The 18651-nt window shown below is 37.0% G+C and overlaps 1 protein-coding gene across 1 annotated transcript; it reads right to left on the bottom strand.

The window, feature by feature from the left end:
• Positions 1–2339: 2339 nt before the first annotated feature.
• Positions 2340–13272, bottom strand: LOC100811740 (transcription factor MYB1). Its single transcript, XM_003516867.5, has 2 exons — positions 12905–13272; positions 2340–3484 (listed from the first exon to the last, which is right to left on the bottom strand). Exons 1-2 carry the CDS (start codon positions 13170–13172, stop codon positions 2700–2702), a joined length of 1053 nt encoding a protein of 350 aa, XP_003516915.1. The 5' UTR covers positions 13173–13272; the 3' UTR covers positions 2340–2699.
• Positions 13273–18651: the final 5379 nt, after the last annotated feature.

Here is an 18651-nt window from a genome sequence, read left to right as displayed (position 1 = left end):
GGGAGGTGAGCATTTGCTTACTACACCCCATTGCCACATCATATAGTCACACTTTGTGCATGTCCTTCATGCTTTACATGCCTCATGACACCTAAGCACACTTAGTGGAGAATCTTGGAATTGATCTTGGATTAGTGGGCTGAACCATAACTAAAATTCACTAATCATAATTAGTAAAATTTTGACTCCAAAGTTTGGCTCCACAAATTCAATTTCAAATTCAAGTGAAATTTGAATTGAAATTCAAATTTCCCTCCAATTTTGTGTGACACTTAGGCTATAAATAGAGGTCATGTGTGTGCATTTTTTGGAACTTTGATCATTTGAAAATTAAACTTAAGATTTCAGAGCTCTTTTAGAGCACAAAATTTCGTGCTCTTCTCTTCCTCTCCCTTCATTCATCTCCTTCTTCCTCCAAGCTCTTATCCATGGCCTCCTATGGTGGTGAGCTTCTTCTAGACTCATCTTCTCCTTGAAGTGGCGTCTCCTCTCTCTCTTCCTTCTCTATTTCGCTGTCATTCATCTTCCAAGAAGCAAAGGAATCCATTAATGAAGAAGATCCTAGGCTTACAAGCTCCAATGGAGCTTACATCAGAGTTGTTGACCTTTCTACATGGAATTCGTGTAGCTTGGAGTAGAGGATTTAAGGTTCTCATTGTTGAATCAGATTCTAAAATTCCAATCACTCTGTTAACCAAGGGGTGTTCTACTACTCATTCTTGCTTCAACCTTGTACAGAGCATTAAGCACTTTATTCTCAATGGTGATGTTTTCAGCTGGACTCATTCCTTGCGAGAAGGTAATCAAGTAGTTGATTCTGTGGCAAATCATGGTTTGACCTTGAATGGTCAGTTACGTATTTTTTATTTTGTTCCTAATTTTGTTTGTAACGTTGTTATGGCGGATGTAAGTCCTATTGTGTTTTCTCATGGTTTTTCATGTTAGCTTCTAGGGGGCAGTTCCCCTCCTATTCACCCAAAAACAAAAAATATGTCTAATTAAAACAATCAAATATTCAATATATCAACCAACTTTCAATAAACTATAATTAGCATGAAAATTAGTATTTTGTGGTATATTTATATTTGATATTAATCTTTTATTCTAGTTACATACATTAAAATATTTTATTATTATATATTACCATACACATAACTGTTTCTTCTAACTTAAAATTTTTAAACTAAATTTATTAACGTGACTAAAATAAACAATAAGGGATAACTTAGAATCCACATCTAATTTTATCAATTATAAAATACAATTTGATTAACAAAATTGAATTACAAAATAAAAAATTACTAATTCTCAATTCATAATCCTTTAAATAGAAGATTTTTTTAGAATCCTATAAAATAGAAGATAAACCATAATCTTATAAAATATACCCGTAATTGGATATTTTTCACATTTTATTTTGATCAAGAAAAAATATATCAAATCAATTTACATTGTTCTTATTTTTAATATATAAAATTCAAAAAAATAGAATACATATAAATTCTACATTAATTGAATTATTTGAATTGCATGAATATAGGGATCCCAAGTGACATGGATGCCAAATGGCATCACCCATAGAATAAAACCTTATATATATATATATATATATATATATATATATATATATATATATATATATATATATATATATATATATAAAGAGAGAGAGAGAGAGAGATAGATATCTTTTGAGAGAGAGAGAGAGTATCTTATATGAGAATAAGAGGATTAAATATTGTTTGTATAATCATATAGGAAATGTCAAGATTTAATGCTATGTGTGATTTTTTAAGTCTTAAATATTGACTATTCATGTTTGGTTATACAATCCTCTGTATATAGAAAAAATAAAAGGAGAGATCAAATTGCATTAATATTTTCTTATAATTCATTGATGGATTGAAAGTTTTTTTCACATAAATCACATATGCAAAATTTTATATTAATTTAAAATCACTTGCAATTTGATTCATATAGATTAAAATCAATATAATATAAATATTTCAAAAAATACTAAAATATGAATTATTTAATTATTTTCTTGTTAAATTTGGACAAAATTGACACAAACAATATTGGTAATATGTAAATATAATTAAAAGTTGAATCAATAAAAATCACATTCTATATAAAGTTATAAAAATAGTATAATAGTTATATCGATGTAATTGCTCATATATATATATATATATATATATATATATATATATATATATATATATATAAAACTTAAAATAATGATACTGAATAAAAGTGTTGCACGGGATAATTGGAACTTAAGATCATGCGTGACCAATATTTGAGCAACACTAGCAAAGTCTAGGCGATTCACAACAGAAAACAATAACTCTTCAGCATTGATTTGATTTCTCTAAGGTGCTTTTAATTTAGACGAGCTACTCACTCTTAGAAAGTGAACAGCAGCAACTCAAACCGATTGAAATGCAAGTAATTTCCCCCTATTCTACAACGAACATTTGTTAGCAATAACAGGTTCCCAAATCAAGTCCTAATCGGTCAACAGTCCAAGAACCTCCTTTTACCTAGTGAATCCATTTACATTATAGCAGTGATTCACACATAACTTTGATTTCCTAATTAGATTTGCAAGGAAAATAGGTTGCCATCACTATAGCTTTTATCATACCCATTATCCAGTCCTCACTCAGAATAGGAATGATGATCTATTTGGCATTTTAATGGCCAATATGTACTTGAGATCCATTAGATACTACCCTTCCAGAGGTGTTGCCCATCATTTTGGCACTACTACTCTCCAATCCACTTTTAAGCCAAGCAAGGTTACTAATGTCTGTAGCTATTGCAGCCAACTCAAAATTTGGGAAAGATGGGGGTTCCGAAAATTCAACAAATTCGGGTCCCAACAAAGAGCTTTCGGACTTTCTACCATCTGGAGCAGCACAGCAACCATGGCCACACTGGTGAGGCACTGACTGATCACCACAAATTCCTTCAAGCATTCTACAAAATTCCATGTCTGGTTTTGATGATTGTAAAACAGCTCCTTGCATCGGAACAGGTCTTTTAATTGATGTTGAAGGCTGTGTACCATCAAATGAGTGGTATACATTAAAAGCACTCACGCGTGCTACTGGCCGAAAAAGGGTAGGTAGGTCCTTGACTTCATGGTGTATTTGGCCCTCAGTTTGTGCTTTGTCATCAGATTTATCATCCATGATCTCCATAGAACTGACATCTCTCCCTTCTGAGGATTTCAAAGAAACATCCCCACATGATAGAGTGTCTTCCGATGATGCTTTTGCTTTCTCCAAGCTAACATCTTCCATGAAGCTGACAGATTCTAATTTAATCGTATCATGACCAACTCCACGACGCCTCAGAGTGGAATTCCAGTGGTTCTTAATGGCATTATCTGTTCTTCCTGGTAGAAGCCTGGCAATGGCTGCCCATTTGTTCCCATGGATTGCATGAGCAGCAACTATCATCCGGTCCTCCTCATCTGAAAAGAATTGAATTTTGTTAAGCCTACGTCTTTAGGAAAGTGGCATGATAAGATCTAATGTAGAAATGCATGCTGAGGTAGATTACCAACATATTTCAATGCGATGCATGTTTCTTGTACATCGGATTTATTATGCCTTGAGTCATAAGATAATGCAAACAGTTATAATTTGTTCCTGGTGAGCAAATTTGCACAAATAAAAATAAAATAAAATTGTGCCTTATTTTTCTCTGCGGGTTGCAGAAAAGTCATCTGTGAGACAATAAATGGATAATAAGGAGATCTATCACAAGGGCACAAAAATGTTTTAAAAAAAAATACTCTCTTCACAGTATTCTTATAATGATGACGATGATTGTTGTTGTTGCTGCGGTAGCAGGTGATTAGTATTGAAATAGAGGTACTTGGTACTTGAGTTTTTAGAGAAAAAAAATTGGCAAAGATAGGCGTTAGCTATCAGTGGAAACGACAAAATTAGAAATTAAACACAAAGAGATAAGACACAAATGAAATCAGAGCAAATGCTCCCCCAAGCTAGAGAAAGGTCCTCTGAGCTCCAAGTTATATTCCAATTCCATCATACCCCCACAATTGATTCCCAATTCCAATATAATAGAAACATTATTCAGGTTCTCTCTCCTCTAACAAACTCCCAATATTTCCCCACTAACAGACAATGACCTCCAGCCTTTATGGTTTGGGCCTACGAGAGTATCTCTTAAAAGGCCTATCCCATTTAGAATTCCTATCAATACCACCCCCTATGAAATTTGCCTTGTCCTCAAGGCAGAAACAGGGAAATTTATCCTTGAATATTGATGGATGCTGCCACTTCCCATAATGCTTCTTCTACTGGTTGTGACTTCCAAGGGATGAGCCATTCCTCCACTGGACCTCCTTGGTGCTTTCCTACACAAGTAGCAAGTATAGCTTCTGGGCTAGGGGAAGCAGGTTCATCAATAGCCAACCCAGGAGGCAAAGAAGTCACAGCAGTCCCACTTTACAAAGAACTTTTGTGCTGGGAGACATGAAAAACCAGATTGATATGAGTGGAATCTGGAAGCTGAAGTTTATAAGCAACTGCCCCCACACAGTAAATCACTTGGAAGGGACCAAAATAACTTGGGGACAGCTTGGGGTTGATCCAGCACACCCTGGATTGTTGCTTATGTGGGCGAAGCTTCACATACACCCAATCTCCAACAACAAAAGTAACATGACAACAATGAGCATCTGCATATTTCTTAGTTTGCTGAGCTCTATTCAAATGGAATTTGAGTTGGCGAAGAGCCTCATCACAGTCAAAGAGTACAGTGGCCACAGAATCCACCTTGGTTTCCCCATCAAATACCAGATCACAGAGGGAGGGGCTCGGCCACACAATTTCGAAAGGGGACTTGCCCGTTGCAGAGTGTGAAGAAGTGTTATACCAGAACTCCGCCCAAGACAGCCACATATGCCACTTGGTTGGTTGCTCCGAGGCAAAGCAATAGAGGAATGTCTCCAAAAATCAATTGGCCACCTCGGTTTGGCCATCGGTCTTGGTATGGTAGGTGATATTCATCCTCAAAATGGTGCCTAGGAGACAAAACAACCCACTCCAAATTTACTGAGGAAGAGGGGTTGCCTATTGCTGATGATGGACTTCAGAAAGTTGTGAAGCTTGGCAACATCCTTGATGAAGGCCTCTGCCACCGTCTTTGTTGTGTAAGAATGTTTTAAAGAAATGAAGTGGACATATTCAGATAAGCGATCTAGCACCAATAGAATCACCTCATACCCTTGCGAGCACGGCAAACCCGTGATGAAATCCATGGAAATATCATCCCAAACGACCTCCGAAATAGGGATGGGTTGAAGCAATCTTACGATGGACATGGCTTGATATTTGTTGCACTAACACACATCGCACTATCGAATGGAGGCCATGATGGCTGCTTTCATCCCTTTCCAAAAGAAAGTAGAGGCTAACCTCTTATACGTCTTCATGAATCCCAAATGTCCACTTGTGACAGTATCGTGGAACTCGGCTAAGAGTGTAGGGATTAATGCTAAGGACTTAGGCAGCACTAAATGGCCTTTGAAAAAGAGCAATCCATCACAAAGAACATAGTGAGGCGCAACAGCAGGATTGGATTGCAAGCTTTCACTCAAACGGACCAGGTTGGGATCACTCTGAACTTCCTCTCTGACTTGGGGAAAGCCCACCCAATAAGGGCTGATAGTAGTAGCATGAAGTTAAGAAACAGGGTATTGGCAGGATAAGGAATTCGCAGCCTTATTGTCGAGGCCTGGTTTGTAGATTACCTTGAATTGATATGCCATGAGTTTGGATAGCCAACACTGTTGACTAGTAGTCGTGAGTCGCTGTTGGAGAAGGTGTCTTAGACTACGGTGATCAATATAGACCTTAAAACTCCCCCCTAGCAAGTAATGTTGCCAATGCTGAACTGATAAACCAAGGGCCATAATCTCCTTCTCATAGATAGATTTTGACATAGTACAAGGTGAAAGGGCCTTGCTAAAATAAGCAATGGGTTGGTAATCTTGCATTAGAACTACCCCAATGCGATGACCTGAGGCATCACACTCAATGAAGAAATCCTTGGTGAAGTCGAGCAGAGCTAGAATAGGAAAGGATGCCAAGCATTGTTTAAGACACTCAAATGCATTCACCCGAGCCTGCTACCAAAAGATTCCCTCTTTCTTGGTAAGGACAGTCAGTGGTTGGGCAAGCTTACTGTGATATTTAATGAATCGACGATAATAGCCTGGGAGGCCAAGAAAACCACGCACATCCTTGGCATTGTGCGGGGTAGGCCAATCCCTTACAGCCTTAACCTTAAAGGGATCCATCCCAATACCCTGGCCAGAGATGATGTGCCCCAAGTAGTCAATGGAGGGTAAGTGAAACCCACTTTTTTCTGTTGGCCACGAATTGATGGAAAGCCAAGTGATGTAGCATTTCAGCAAGGTGCGACAAATGGCAAGACCAATCGGGGCTGTAAATCAAAATATCGTCGAAGACGAGGACACACTTGTAGAGGAGGGGGTAGACCACCAAATTCATGGTAGATTGAAATGTTGAAGGAGCATTAACCAGTCCAAATGGCATGACTAGGTATTCATAGTGGCCTTCATGTGTTCTGAATCCCGTCTTGTGGATATCAACTTCCTTCATAGTGGCCATGAAGCTCATCTATCAGCTTTTTGATGGCAGGTATAGGGTACTTGTCAAGAACTATAACCTTATTCAAAGCCCAAAAATCCACACACATGCACTATATCTCGTTCTTCCTAACCAAAATGATCGGACTCAAAAAAGGACTCACCAAATGGCGGATGACTTCTGACATTAATTCCTCCACTTGTCACTCAATCTCATCCTTGTGGTGGTAGGCATAGCGGTAGGGACACACGCTCGCAGGTTTGGAACCAGGAAGCAAGAAAATGGCGTGATCATGGGCCTGTTGAGGCAATCCTGGGTAAAGACATTAATTCCACCATGAAGGTCCAGTACTTGCTATAAATCTAGGTTCTGATTAGCCGGAGAAACCTGGAAGTCCAAGTGAAGGAGTGTGGCCTCCTCTACTGCTACACAATGCAAGAGGCCTTGTAATGCGGGTGAATGGTGGGCGTCTTTAATGTGATGGCCCTACAAAGTAATGAATTGGCCATTATCCTTAAAGCTCACTGTCTTCTTCTTCCAGTCCATGGTGGTTCGCCCAAACTGTTACAACCACTCCACCCCTAGAACGATATCCACGCCCCCTAAATCCAGAACATATGCATTAATGACAATGATACAATGTCCCAACCTGACCCAGAATGTTTGGCAAACACCCTGAGACGAACACCTGCTACCATTGCCCAATCCAACACAAAGTTCCTTTGTCATTGTAACCTCCAAGTTCAAAGAACTTACCAATTCCCGCACAATAAAGTTGTGGTTTGCTCCGCTGTCGATGAGGAGGAGGATGGGGTATGCAGCCAACTCTCCTTCCAACCTGATGGTTTTGGATTGTGCCAATTCCCCTGGGGCCAAAGCATGATAATCCAAAACTTGGCATGCCATATCCTGAACTTCAATTTTTGGAGTGTCATCGGAGCTAGGAACGGAATCGGAAAGGGGTGTAGGATCGTCGGATTGATTGTCCTTCCCAGATTAGAAGACGATGGTGACGATCGAAACACAAATTGGTCGAGCCCCAATTGTTTCCACACTTAAAGCAAAGCCCCTCATTATGGCCCACCATGAGTTTTGGGTAGGATAGATTACAGGTACCCGACCATGAAGAAGAGGGACCAGCATGGGTCGAAACAGATTTGGGTTCTCGGTCAACTAGCCCATTGGAACTATCCATAGATTGGGTTGGACTGCTAGGCCCACTTGTCTAGGAACGTGGACTGCCAGAATTAGGCATACCGAAAAGGAAAAATCGTAGATGAGGGGTGGATTGACGCCAACCAGAAGTACCATCGTGAGAGGGCACGCGATTGGGGGAAGTTCGAAGGTCAGCACCTCCATGCGAATATCCTCAGGTAAGCCAATAGGATAAAACCCATGAATTGCTCTTCTGTTAGAGGAGGGACCTGCGCTATAAGTACTTTGAAAGCTTCAACATACTCATCAATGGTGGTCATTTGGTGGAGCAAATTAAGTTGCGAGAATGGATTACCCAATTGATGATCATCGTAATGATCCAACAAGGCATATTTCAAGGAGTCCTAAGTTAGATGAGGATTGAAGTTGGTCAAAATCTTGAACCAATGCCACGTCATACCTTCCATGGAGATCTAAGCAAGCTAGAGCTACATCTTAGGTGGGGTGTTCTGAACCATGAAATACATCTCCGCTTTCGTGAGCCAGCCAACAGGATCTTCTCCAGTAAAGGAAGGGAGGTTGACACATTTTGGCAAGTGATTATCATCCATAGCAAAGAATTCGTAGGAGGTGAGCATAGGAGTCGACTTGACTGAAGGGGAAAAACGCGGCATATATTCACGCATCTCAGTGCACATGGAAGCAACATACTTCGAGAGTTCACTAACGCTGCTCAGTAAGGAACTCAACTAGGTGGATTGTTCTTTCATGACCTGATCGTGAGACTAGAGAATGGATTCAATGGCAGTGACAATGCGAGACGTCATTCACATGTGCATATGCAAGGTGAGAATAAAAACTCAATGGAAGCACCAATGATAGGTGTTAGCTATCAGTGGAAACAACAAAATAAGAAAGTAAATGCTGAGAGGAATAAGACACAAATGAAATGAGAGCAAATGCTCCCCCTAGAGAAAGGTTCTCTGAGCTCTAAGTTCTATACCAATTCCATCATACCCCCACAATTGATTCCCAATCCCAATATAACAGAAACATTATTCAGGTTTTCTCTCCTCTAACTAACTCCCACTATTTCCCCACTAATAGACAATGACCTCAGGCCTTTATGGTTTTGGCCTACGAGAGTATCTCTGAAAAGGCCTATCCCATTTAGAATTCCTAATAGATTCTGTAATCTCATTCTTTCCCAAAGGCCATACTTCATATAATTCTTTTTGCTTTTGGTCTGTGGATTCTCATTTTAGTTCATTGTAGCTAGAAACTGCAACTAAACTTTTAATGTCATGCACAGGTAGATATAAAATTAGCACAAGAAAGAGAGAACTAAATTTGAATGGTCAACAAACAAATGCAGTGCAACAGGAGAAGTAGAGACAGTTTGACAAATGGAATGAAATGTATTCATAATATCACATTCTTGATTATCATTGCAAACCAATATGAACAGTTATTTACATGATATAACCTATCCCAAGCATTGAGCTTTTTCATCATCTAATAGTTTTTTTACCTCCAAAAAGGAAAGGTCTGTGAGATCAGTTGCTTTTTCACCACCTGTCAACCTCCATTTTATAATCTAAAATTTTGTGTATGCTATTTTTAATTTTAGGAGTAACTGTGAGCAACACATAAGTATGTTCTATACTTCAAATTCACTACGCTTTGTTGATCATGATAACCGTATTCTATTGATGAATGTCCTTTCTGAACAGCAAACATATGACTACAAGAATACAGATCATCATCCCTCAAGTCAACAGTCAGACCTAAGATCAGTGTATAAAAATATAGATAGAAGTTGATAAAAGGAAACCCAACAGATGATGATATAAGAAACAAGCAGTGATGTGAAGATGTTATAGTCGGTGCTTCCAAAAAGCAGTATGACAATTGAGACAGAATATTACTTGTGATGACAGAATTGAAATATCTAACTAACTAACCTAAATTAAATTAATAACAAGTCAAAGCTGAGATATGGTACTATAGGTATTGGTCATACTGTTCTTCTATCAAATTACCAAGGATCGTATTCATTTCAATAAGCACTGTCAACCTTCAATGCAGCCATCAATTTCATCTCAGCAACTAAAATAGGCATCTTCATAACCAGTGTAATACTTTTATTGGAGAAAAGTACTATCATTACCTATGTTACTGTACCAAAGTTTTGTCCTTAATAATATATTACACAATCTCATCCTAAAGCATATAATGAATGGAAGCCAACATACTTTGGGTATGTTTACAAAATGATAGGGATTCTCATCCATAGTGTATTTGGTTCCAAAAATATTTATCATTATATCATTATGAGTTCAAATCTTGGAAATAGTCTCCCTGATTTCAAAGTCCCCAAACCCAACCAGGTGAGAGCACCATGCTGTTGTGCACTGAGATGCCCCATTTTATCTCAATTTTGGAGAAGAATTTATTTTGAATAAGCATTGGTCTTTTTTTTGTCTTTTTTAAAAGAGAGGTTCACCAATGATCTAGTGTCAGCAAGGAGAACGCAGGCTAAATATGAAGCAAATTGGCCTCAGTGGCTTTTGAATCCAGGATCAAGAAGTGATGAGGACTAGACAATACTTTGCTAACGTAGTAATAAAGTTAGTTGGGCAATTGAAATAGTTAAGAATAGAGACTTGGCCTAAATAGTAGGAGCAGGGAAGAAATCAGATTTGTTAGTTTTGGTAAGTGGGGAAGTAGCTTAGTGGTAAAAGGATAGCCCTGAAGGGGAATCTTTGGAAGAAGGACTATATCCTTTGGTCCGTGATTCAGTTAACCATTTCATAACTGTTATTTCTCTCTTATCTAATGTTGTTCTCTTTCTAAAACCTAAGATGTTTTATGTTGTGTCTTTAACAATTTTAACCCAAATGCCAGATCCCTTATCAGGGATGACATGGAACATGGGATGAAAGCTTGGAAGAACAAGAGGGAGTTCTTGAACAAAGAGAACCAATGGTCACAGGGTGCAATTACTTTCTCTGGCCTCTAATTCGCCCAAGATTCAGACAATTATGGTTGGTACTGAAGAAATTCAACAATCAGTGGATAGGTGAATGAAGAAACCGAGCATAAGCTTCAAGGAGTAATAAGATCATGAACAACCCACTCACAAGACAAAAAAGTGAAGACTGAATATGGAGAAAACAGAGTCATAACAGGAAGCCAATTATGAGTCCTTCTGTGATGAATCAAAATCTTGGGTTAGAAAGATTGAATTGCTCAATATCCATGGCAGAAAACAGGTGAGTAGGATTGCCCAAGTTGAGAAACTCTTCAAAGTGCAATAAATGAAACCAAATGAGAAGTTTCAATTCACATTCATGATCAAGGAGGGGTCAGCAGGGCATTTGTTCAAGTTCTTGAGAAAGAAGACATCGGATTTGATCTGGGAAAATTTGACAGTGGCTATGGCTCAAAAGTTCCCAGGAAGAAGATTGTGCAGTTTGTATGAAAGATTACCAACCTTGCAGAAAATGGGTTTATTGATGAAAATAAACACAAGATTTTGGAATCCTGGTGACACAGACAAAACACAGTGGGAAGGATGTAAAGTGTGGACATCATCTCATCTCAGTTCCCCAATTTCAAACTTATGGGCAAGCCGACAATGTTGAACTTTGAGCAGATGGCATTGATAAGACCCAGAGAATTGCCAGTTAGAGTAGTTATAGAATTGGTTGGGCGACTAAAGCTGATTAGATTATGGACTTGGCTTAGGTAGAAGAGGAAGCATTCATATTCGTTAATTCTGGAAAATCAATCAGCATATTCATTGTATGAGGCGAACCTTGGAAGAATGTTTCACTCCTTTGGTCTTCATTTATGAATCAGTAAACCATTAACAGAAGTGTTCCTTCTGTTATATCTATAAACTTTATCACCTTTAACAAGTAGTCTCCAAAGAAATTTGATACCACCTGAGCTAAGGCTCTTAGACATGTATTTATTTATTGATTTAACTTGATGGGATGTCATTTTAGCTAGCTCGCTATACCTTATATATACAAGCAGTGAATTTGTCAAATACATTGCATTCTAAGAATTAGACTTCAAAAGGAAAATGGTTTAACAAGAAAAAAGAAAATAGGGATTAAACTGTCTGCAACCGCATTAGTGGCTGCAATGTCAAGGTTTTTTGACACACCATGACTGCAGTAGCCACATTTTCCCACAATGTCGAGGATTGTGATGAAACCAAAACGGAAATCACAATTTAAAACCTAGGAGTAACTAAAGAAATCTGAACATTTTAAGTTGGAACTAGACAAAAACAAATGAACAGCACTCAGGATCAAAAGACATTTTTTTAACTAATATTATAGATGGGATTCCAATGTTCAAAAAATAACAAAAACGAACCAGACACAAAACCAACTCGCTGCATGACAAGAGACTGTTATAGTATAGTGTATATCCATACTAGGTATGAACTTCACTTGAGAAAACATGAGAAAATTATGAACTTGACATTTGGACTCACATGTTGCAGTATAGTAAGAGGACATCCAAAGGTCAGACTAAACCTATCCACAATAAGATCAGCCTCTCCTAATCCATGTGAGTCCTCTTGTAAAACGACAAAAACCCTCATAGCCTGTGAGCATGATCAATCCAAACACACAGTAGCATACACCGCCATGACCATTTTAATTACAAGACACAAAGGGTCCTCTACTCAAACAACAACCACTGATATCAGTCAGCAAGTAGTAGCCATACCCTATAGCCAATGATAACTACCAACCACCATCTCAACAACATCATCACCCTGGGTAACAACATGGTAATAATTCATAAAGTAACAGCTAGACAAAAAGGTATGACTTATCTACTAAGGAACAACAATGCACATAGCAAATTCAAAAACTGAACCACATAACCATAAACCATCAAACTTTAAAAACAAAAGAGCCTAAAATATAAAACATTACGATAAGTAAAATTCAAACCATTTCCGTTACTGCATTCTCATCCCTACTCTCCAAAGATCAATTTTCGAAAACATTCAAATTAAACCAAACCGAAACAAAACAAAATTCAATTCCAAACCGATTAGGTACCGGTGAAGGGTTTGCGCTTGACGGCGGGGTCAAGCTGGTTGCACCACCGGAGCCGGCATGACTTGCCGGATCTTCCGCTGATTCCGCGCGCAATGAGGCTCCAATTTCTCGCGCCGAACTTGCCCACCAGACGGCTTAGAATGGCGTCCTCCTCCGGCGACCACGGACCCTTTACTCTGTCCCTGCCGCCGCCGCCGCCGTCGTCTAGCCCGAGCAGCCCCTCGTCGAAGCTTCCGTCGGCGGCGGCGGCGGTTTCTTCCGGTTCCATCTGTGAGGTTAGTTAAGAAGTGAAGAGTGGAAAAGGACAAGACAATAGAATAGTTAGCGCATATGTTCCGGCACTTTTTCAACACAAGCGTGTTCACAGCGTAGGAAGAGGTTCAAGGCATATGTCCATGTGTCAACTGTTCAATTACAATTATACCCTCCCCCTCTCTCTCTTCCCTTACGTTTTATGAATATATTCTTGCTTAATTATGAATTTGATGTCTTAATTTTTAAAAGATTTAATTTATTTCTCAAATTCTTAAAAATCAATCACTAACACGAGATTTTTATTTTTATTTTTCATTATGTTTCGTTTGGACTTGAACTTTATTCAACCCATAACTTTAAATAAGAATTTTTTATTCTACCAGTCTAGGATTTCACACTTTTGAAAGTTTAGAGATAGAAAGAAACTTTAGACGTGGTGACGACTTTGATGTGTTTGGATTCATCCTCCATTATTCCTCCATCAAAACCTTTTCCACCATAGCCATGAGTAACTAACTCTTCTTCGTTGGAATTTAATGTAAGTGCTCTAACTTTCATGTAATTTCTACATTGTTTCAATTTAATAAAGTATCGTTATTGTTCTTTTTTCATTTTTAATGCTTGTTTTTGGCTTGATCAACTTATTTATATGATTTTATGATTCCAAGCGTAATTGGGAAATTTCTTTGGATTGCAAATTGAAGAAGACAACTAATTTTCTTTATGCATAGGGATAAGGTAAAGAGAATTAGTTATCAATGAACTCTTTTTCTTAATGAAAAATATTTAGTTAAGCTAACTCAAGGGATTGATAGTATAATCAAGGCATTTAAGTCTTCTAGCTTAAAGAATTTGAAGTGACAAAAATACCACAAGAAGGGGGATTGAATTGGGGTTCTACAAATTTTTTAAATCCCTTATGAAAATATTCAAGTTTTTTTATGTAAGTTTAGAATTAAGAACTATTATGAGCTCAAAACGAAAATGCAAGCAGTTATGAAAAACACAAGTTCTTTCATAGTTTAGAGCTTTGTTTAAAAAAAAGGTTGTTTATTTGAAAAGACTTTAATAAACTTATTTCAGTTTTATAAGTATTTGTGAAAGGTTTATCTATTTTAAAGATTAACAACACAAGTAAATAAATTTGTTCAAAATTAGTGCAAGCAGAGGCGAAAAGAATAGTGCACAGTGTTTTTTATACTGATTCACCCCAACATTGGGCTACGTCCAATACTCATCCTTGAAGATGAGGTTTCACTAACACAACTAGCCATTACTAGACCAACAACCATTGGATTTGAACAACCTACTAGTACTCCCACTTGACTTCAAACTTAGCCTTTACTAGACCAGCAACATCACTAGATTTCAACCTTGCTCGCCACTACTGGACTTATAACAACAAAAGGGTTCTTGTATTTTAGACTGCAAAGACACAAATTTTCATGTTGCAAATGGTTTTCACTTAGGAAAATACAATGTCTAACTTCTATTTAGTATTTGTAACAAATTACAAGCACAATACATTAGTGGGTCACTCTCAACAAAGAGGGTTGAACCAAAAAATGAAAATTTCTCATACATAGATTAAGTATACATTTCTCTCATTGGAAAATGCTTCAACTTCACTTCAAGATGTTCTTCAATAAACTCTTAAAGCTCCAAAGATGATCGTTCAAGTGGAGCTCATACAACTGATAGGTTTCTGGAGCAAGTAAACAGTCATGAGTTGTCATGAAATGACAATTTGTAGAACCATTCTGAGGAAGTCATTCTAAGGTTTCCATTCTGAGGAACCTTTCTAATGAGCATTTTAACTTATCATCAGAATAGTCATTCTAATGTTTGCTAAGAAAGAATCCATAGTTGTTGTAGATTCTTTTGAGGAAGTTCAACTGATATGCCTTTTTGAAGAAGCACAACTTCATCAGTTTTAACACATCTTCCCAGCACAAAGCATCCTAAAGAAGATTGTTGGTGTATTAGTGTTCATCCAACGTCAGATTGTGCAATTTCTTCAGTCTTATATACTAATGCTTCTCATAAGTGCTTCTCATGGACAGATTTAGCTTTCAACATGTTTGCATCTTCAAAAAATGTTATTAGCATTCACTTTCTAATGTGTTCTCAGTGTGTATTGCAACATATGGAAAATGAAGTGTTGTTAACTTCGGTCTTCTGATGTGCCTTTTGTATTTATTGCACCATATTGAAGTTATGAAGTTGTCCTTGAATAACATTTTAAACCATTTTGAACTTCATTCTAAAGTTCTGTTCTTCAGAGTTAGATTCTTCATCATTCTAATGTAAACTCTAGTACAACTTCATTCTGGTTTTGGATATGTAACTTTCAATGAGTCTTCTTTGTAAAGCCTTGTTGTTTGGTTCCTTGCCAAAAAACCAAGTTCTCAAAGGGAAGCATTCTTCATCATGTAGATGGACTTCAAGAAATCTTTTGAGTTCTCAACTTCTGACAACTGTTCTAAGACAACATTTCTAAGTATCATTCTAAGGACTTCTAAACGAATGAACATATTTTCTTCTTAAGACATTTAAGACTAAAACACTTAAGTAAAATGTTAGATGACACTTAAATCTATCATCCTTTCAATTTGCATTACTAATGGTTTGTCATAATTAAAACCAGTGATGTGGATTCAACAATCTCTCCCTTTTTGATGATGACAAACCCTTAGTAGCAAATTTAAAGGGTGACAAAACCTTTATGAATTTCTTAAATTTTAACTCCCCCTGGGAGTGTGCATCAATTCTATTTCATTTTAATTAAAGGGAATCTCCCCCCTTAATTAATGCGTTATTAACTTAAAATGACAAATCTTTCATAGCATAATATAATGCAGAAGGAAAAGGAATTAAATGAACACAAAAAGAAATAGTCATTTAATCATATCAGTTTCATTAATAAATAGGATCATACAAAAAACATCAAAAATATATAAAAAGAAGAAAAAGATAATGGTTATACAAAATTTGATCCCCTTCCTACTTAATCTCTCCTAAAATTCTCCCCATTTGTCATCAAGCAAAAAAAAAAAACAAAAGAGGAACAAAGGGTGTAGATCAATCAAACTTGTTACAAGAGGAGTTTTCTAAAGATGAAGGCATGGTGGTAATATTGGTGGTGGTGGAGGTTTATGCTGCATAGGGGCAACTTTAGGGATCAAGGAAGGTCTAGCCTTGTCAGAGATCCACTCCTCAAGGTGAAGGAACCTCTGAAAGAACTCATTAGTCCTCTAAAGTTGGTCAATGTTAGAGAACAACAACTTTTGGTCAGAATGAATCTTCCTGACTTGCTTCTCCAAAGCTTACTTTCTGCTAACCTTGAAGAAGGTCCAACAATAGGTGAAGGAGAGGAAATATGAACAGGTGAGACCTCTTCCCGAACATTAAAAGGTTCTACAGTAGATGAGTCAAACGGGGAAATGGAATGGAAAAGGTTGAGGGTTCACCATGTATGGGACCAAGGCCATAGGCAATCTTAACAGAAGTGTCAAAGATGGAAGAGTTAAAGAGATATTGTAGGTTTTCAATGTTGAACGTAGAATCCTTCATAGACTCAACATGGGTCCTTTCACCAACTTCAACTTCTGGTGTATTTTGGATAATAGCAGCAACAACTTCAACCTTTTCTGTGTTCTCAAAAGACTTTTCCTTCTTGTCTTCCTCATTCTCGGTGTTTTCCTTCTCCAAGTTGGAATTGATAGTCCTTAGCTTTGTTAGCACATCAGAAATGATCTCCGCTCATCAGATTTATAGGATGTGAAGAAACAAATCTCCAGCTTTTAGGCATATCAATTTCTGCTATCTGTTATGAACTTTGCCTTTTTTAGCCTTTCTGAGGTGTCTTAGAAGGTTCTTCTTCAATTTTCTTGGGGCTTTTTGAGGTAGGTACAATGTTCTGAGAATGTTGGTTAGACGTTTTTCTTTCCAACTCTTCCAAATTTGCAATCCTTTTCTTCTCAAGTGTGTTCTCACGTTCATAAAAAAACAACATGCATACTTTCTTCTACAACTTGAGTTCTCAAATTATAGATTCTATATGCTTTAGAAGATAAAGAGTATCCAAGAAAAATGTTTTGTTTGATTTTTCATCATTCTTCCCAAGGTTGTCTTTATTTTTAAAAAGTAGCAAGTACAACAAAAAATATGGAAGTATGACACACTTGGCTATCCTCCTTTCCATAATTCATACAAAGTCTTGTTCAAAATATAGCAGGTTGTGCTAATAGCTTTTGACTAAAATATTTATGTATGTCAAATTCACTGACTAGTGTTCTAGCCATCTCTTGCAAGGATATATTTTTTCTTTCCACAACACAATTCTATTGAGGTGTTCTTGCACTAATAAATAAAAGGGCTTTAACAACAATTATGGAGCAGTTCCAACATCGGTTTTAAAATCTATGTTGAAACTGTCGTCGTTGAAAGTAAGTAATTTCAACATTGGTTTTAAAATCAATGTTGTTGAAAATCATTATCTACATCAATTCTTGCTGAAATCCATGTAGAAATGTGGCGAATACTATGTACTCTAAAGTGCTTTCTACATCAGTTCTAAAAAAACTGATGTCGAAAGTCATATATAACATCGGTTTTAGGCAAAATCTATGTGAATGTGCTTATCACATCAGTTTATGTATTCTGAAGTGTTTTCTAAATTGGTTCTGAAAAAAACCGATGTTGTAAAAATACTTTTTACATCGATTTTAGACCAACCAATGTTTGTTGCATAAAAATTAATAATAATAACAATAATAAAAGAGCTGAATTTGTTTTCTTTTTGTGCATACCATATTCATTAAGAGGCGCATCATAATCATAGCTTGTAGCAATAAAGGGACAACTAATAGTTCAACCAAAATTTGTTTCCCCATGATACTGGAATGAAAAAAACAAAAGGGCTTAATTGGCTAAAAATGGGTAAATAAAATCCACGCATTTAAATCAACAAATGTTGAAGATACCATATAATAATTGACAGATGATCCCCCTTTCTGTATAAACCTTGCAATTGAAAATGCTAAGTCCTCAGCAGGTGTGTGAGGAACTACACCTCCAAACTCAGTAAACCTACAAATTTTAAAAAATAACACATGCAATGAGCAATCAAGAAAAACCTCTAGCTTTTATGATTTTCATTCGTTCACAAACCTAAGAAGTAACAAGGCACCAAATACAAGCTAAAAATTTATTGTACAAGCTAGTCCAAGCTTATGTCCACATCCTTGGTTTGTAAGCCTTATTTGGAGAGAAATAATCACAATAGAAGCCATTGCAAGTGTTAATTTGCAAAATTTTATATTGGAATTAGGAGTTGGACTTTGACCTTGATTGGAAAATTTGGATTTACATGCATTCATGCAAATAATATTTTTTTGAGTATATAAAACTATTTTAAATTAGTGTAATTTCAATACAATTATAATAGTCAATTGTCGGTCATGATAATGAGAACAATATTGAAAGGACTG

The sequence above is a fragment of the Glycine max genome, chromosome 1 (genome assembly GCF_000004515.6).
Source record: "Glycine max cultivar Williams 82 chromosome 1, Glycine_max_v4.0, whole genome shotgun sequence".
Lineage (NCBI taxonomy): Eukaryota > Viridiplantae > Streptophyta > Magnoliopsida > Fabales > Fabaceae > Glycine > Glycine max.
The sequence above is the reverse complement of the archived record's forward strand: the minus strand, read 5'-3'. Positions and strand labels throughout refer to the sequence as shown.

Bases quoted from the DNA above. Each gene is read 5' to 3' on its own strand.
- LOC100811740 (XM_003516867.5), bottom strand. From the start codon at position 13,172: ATGGAACCGGAAGAAACCGCCGCCGCCGCCGACGGAAGCTTCGACGAG. The intron at 3,485-12,904 runs GTACCTAATCGG...AATTCTTTTCAG, and splicing joins CAAGCGCAAACCCTTCACCG to ATGAGGAGGACCGGATGATA.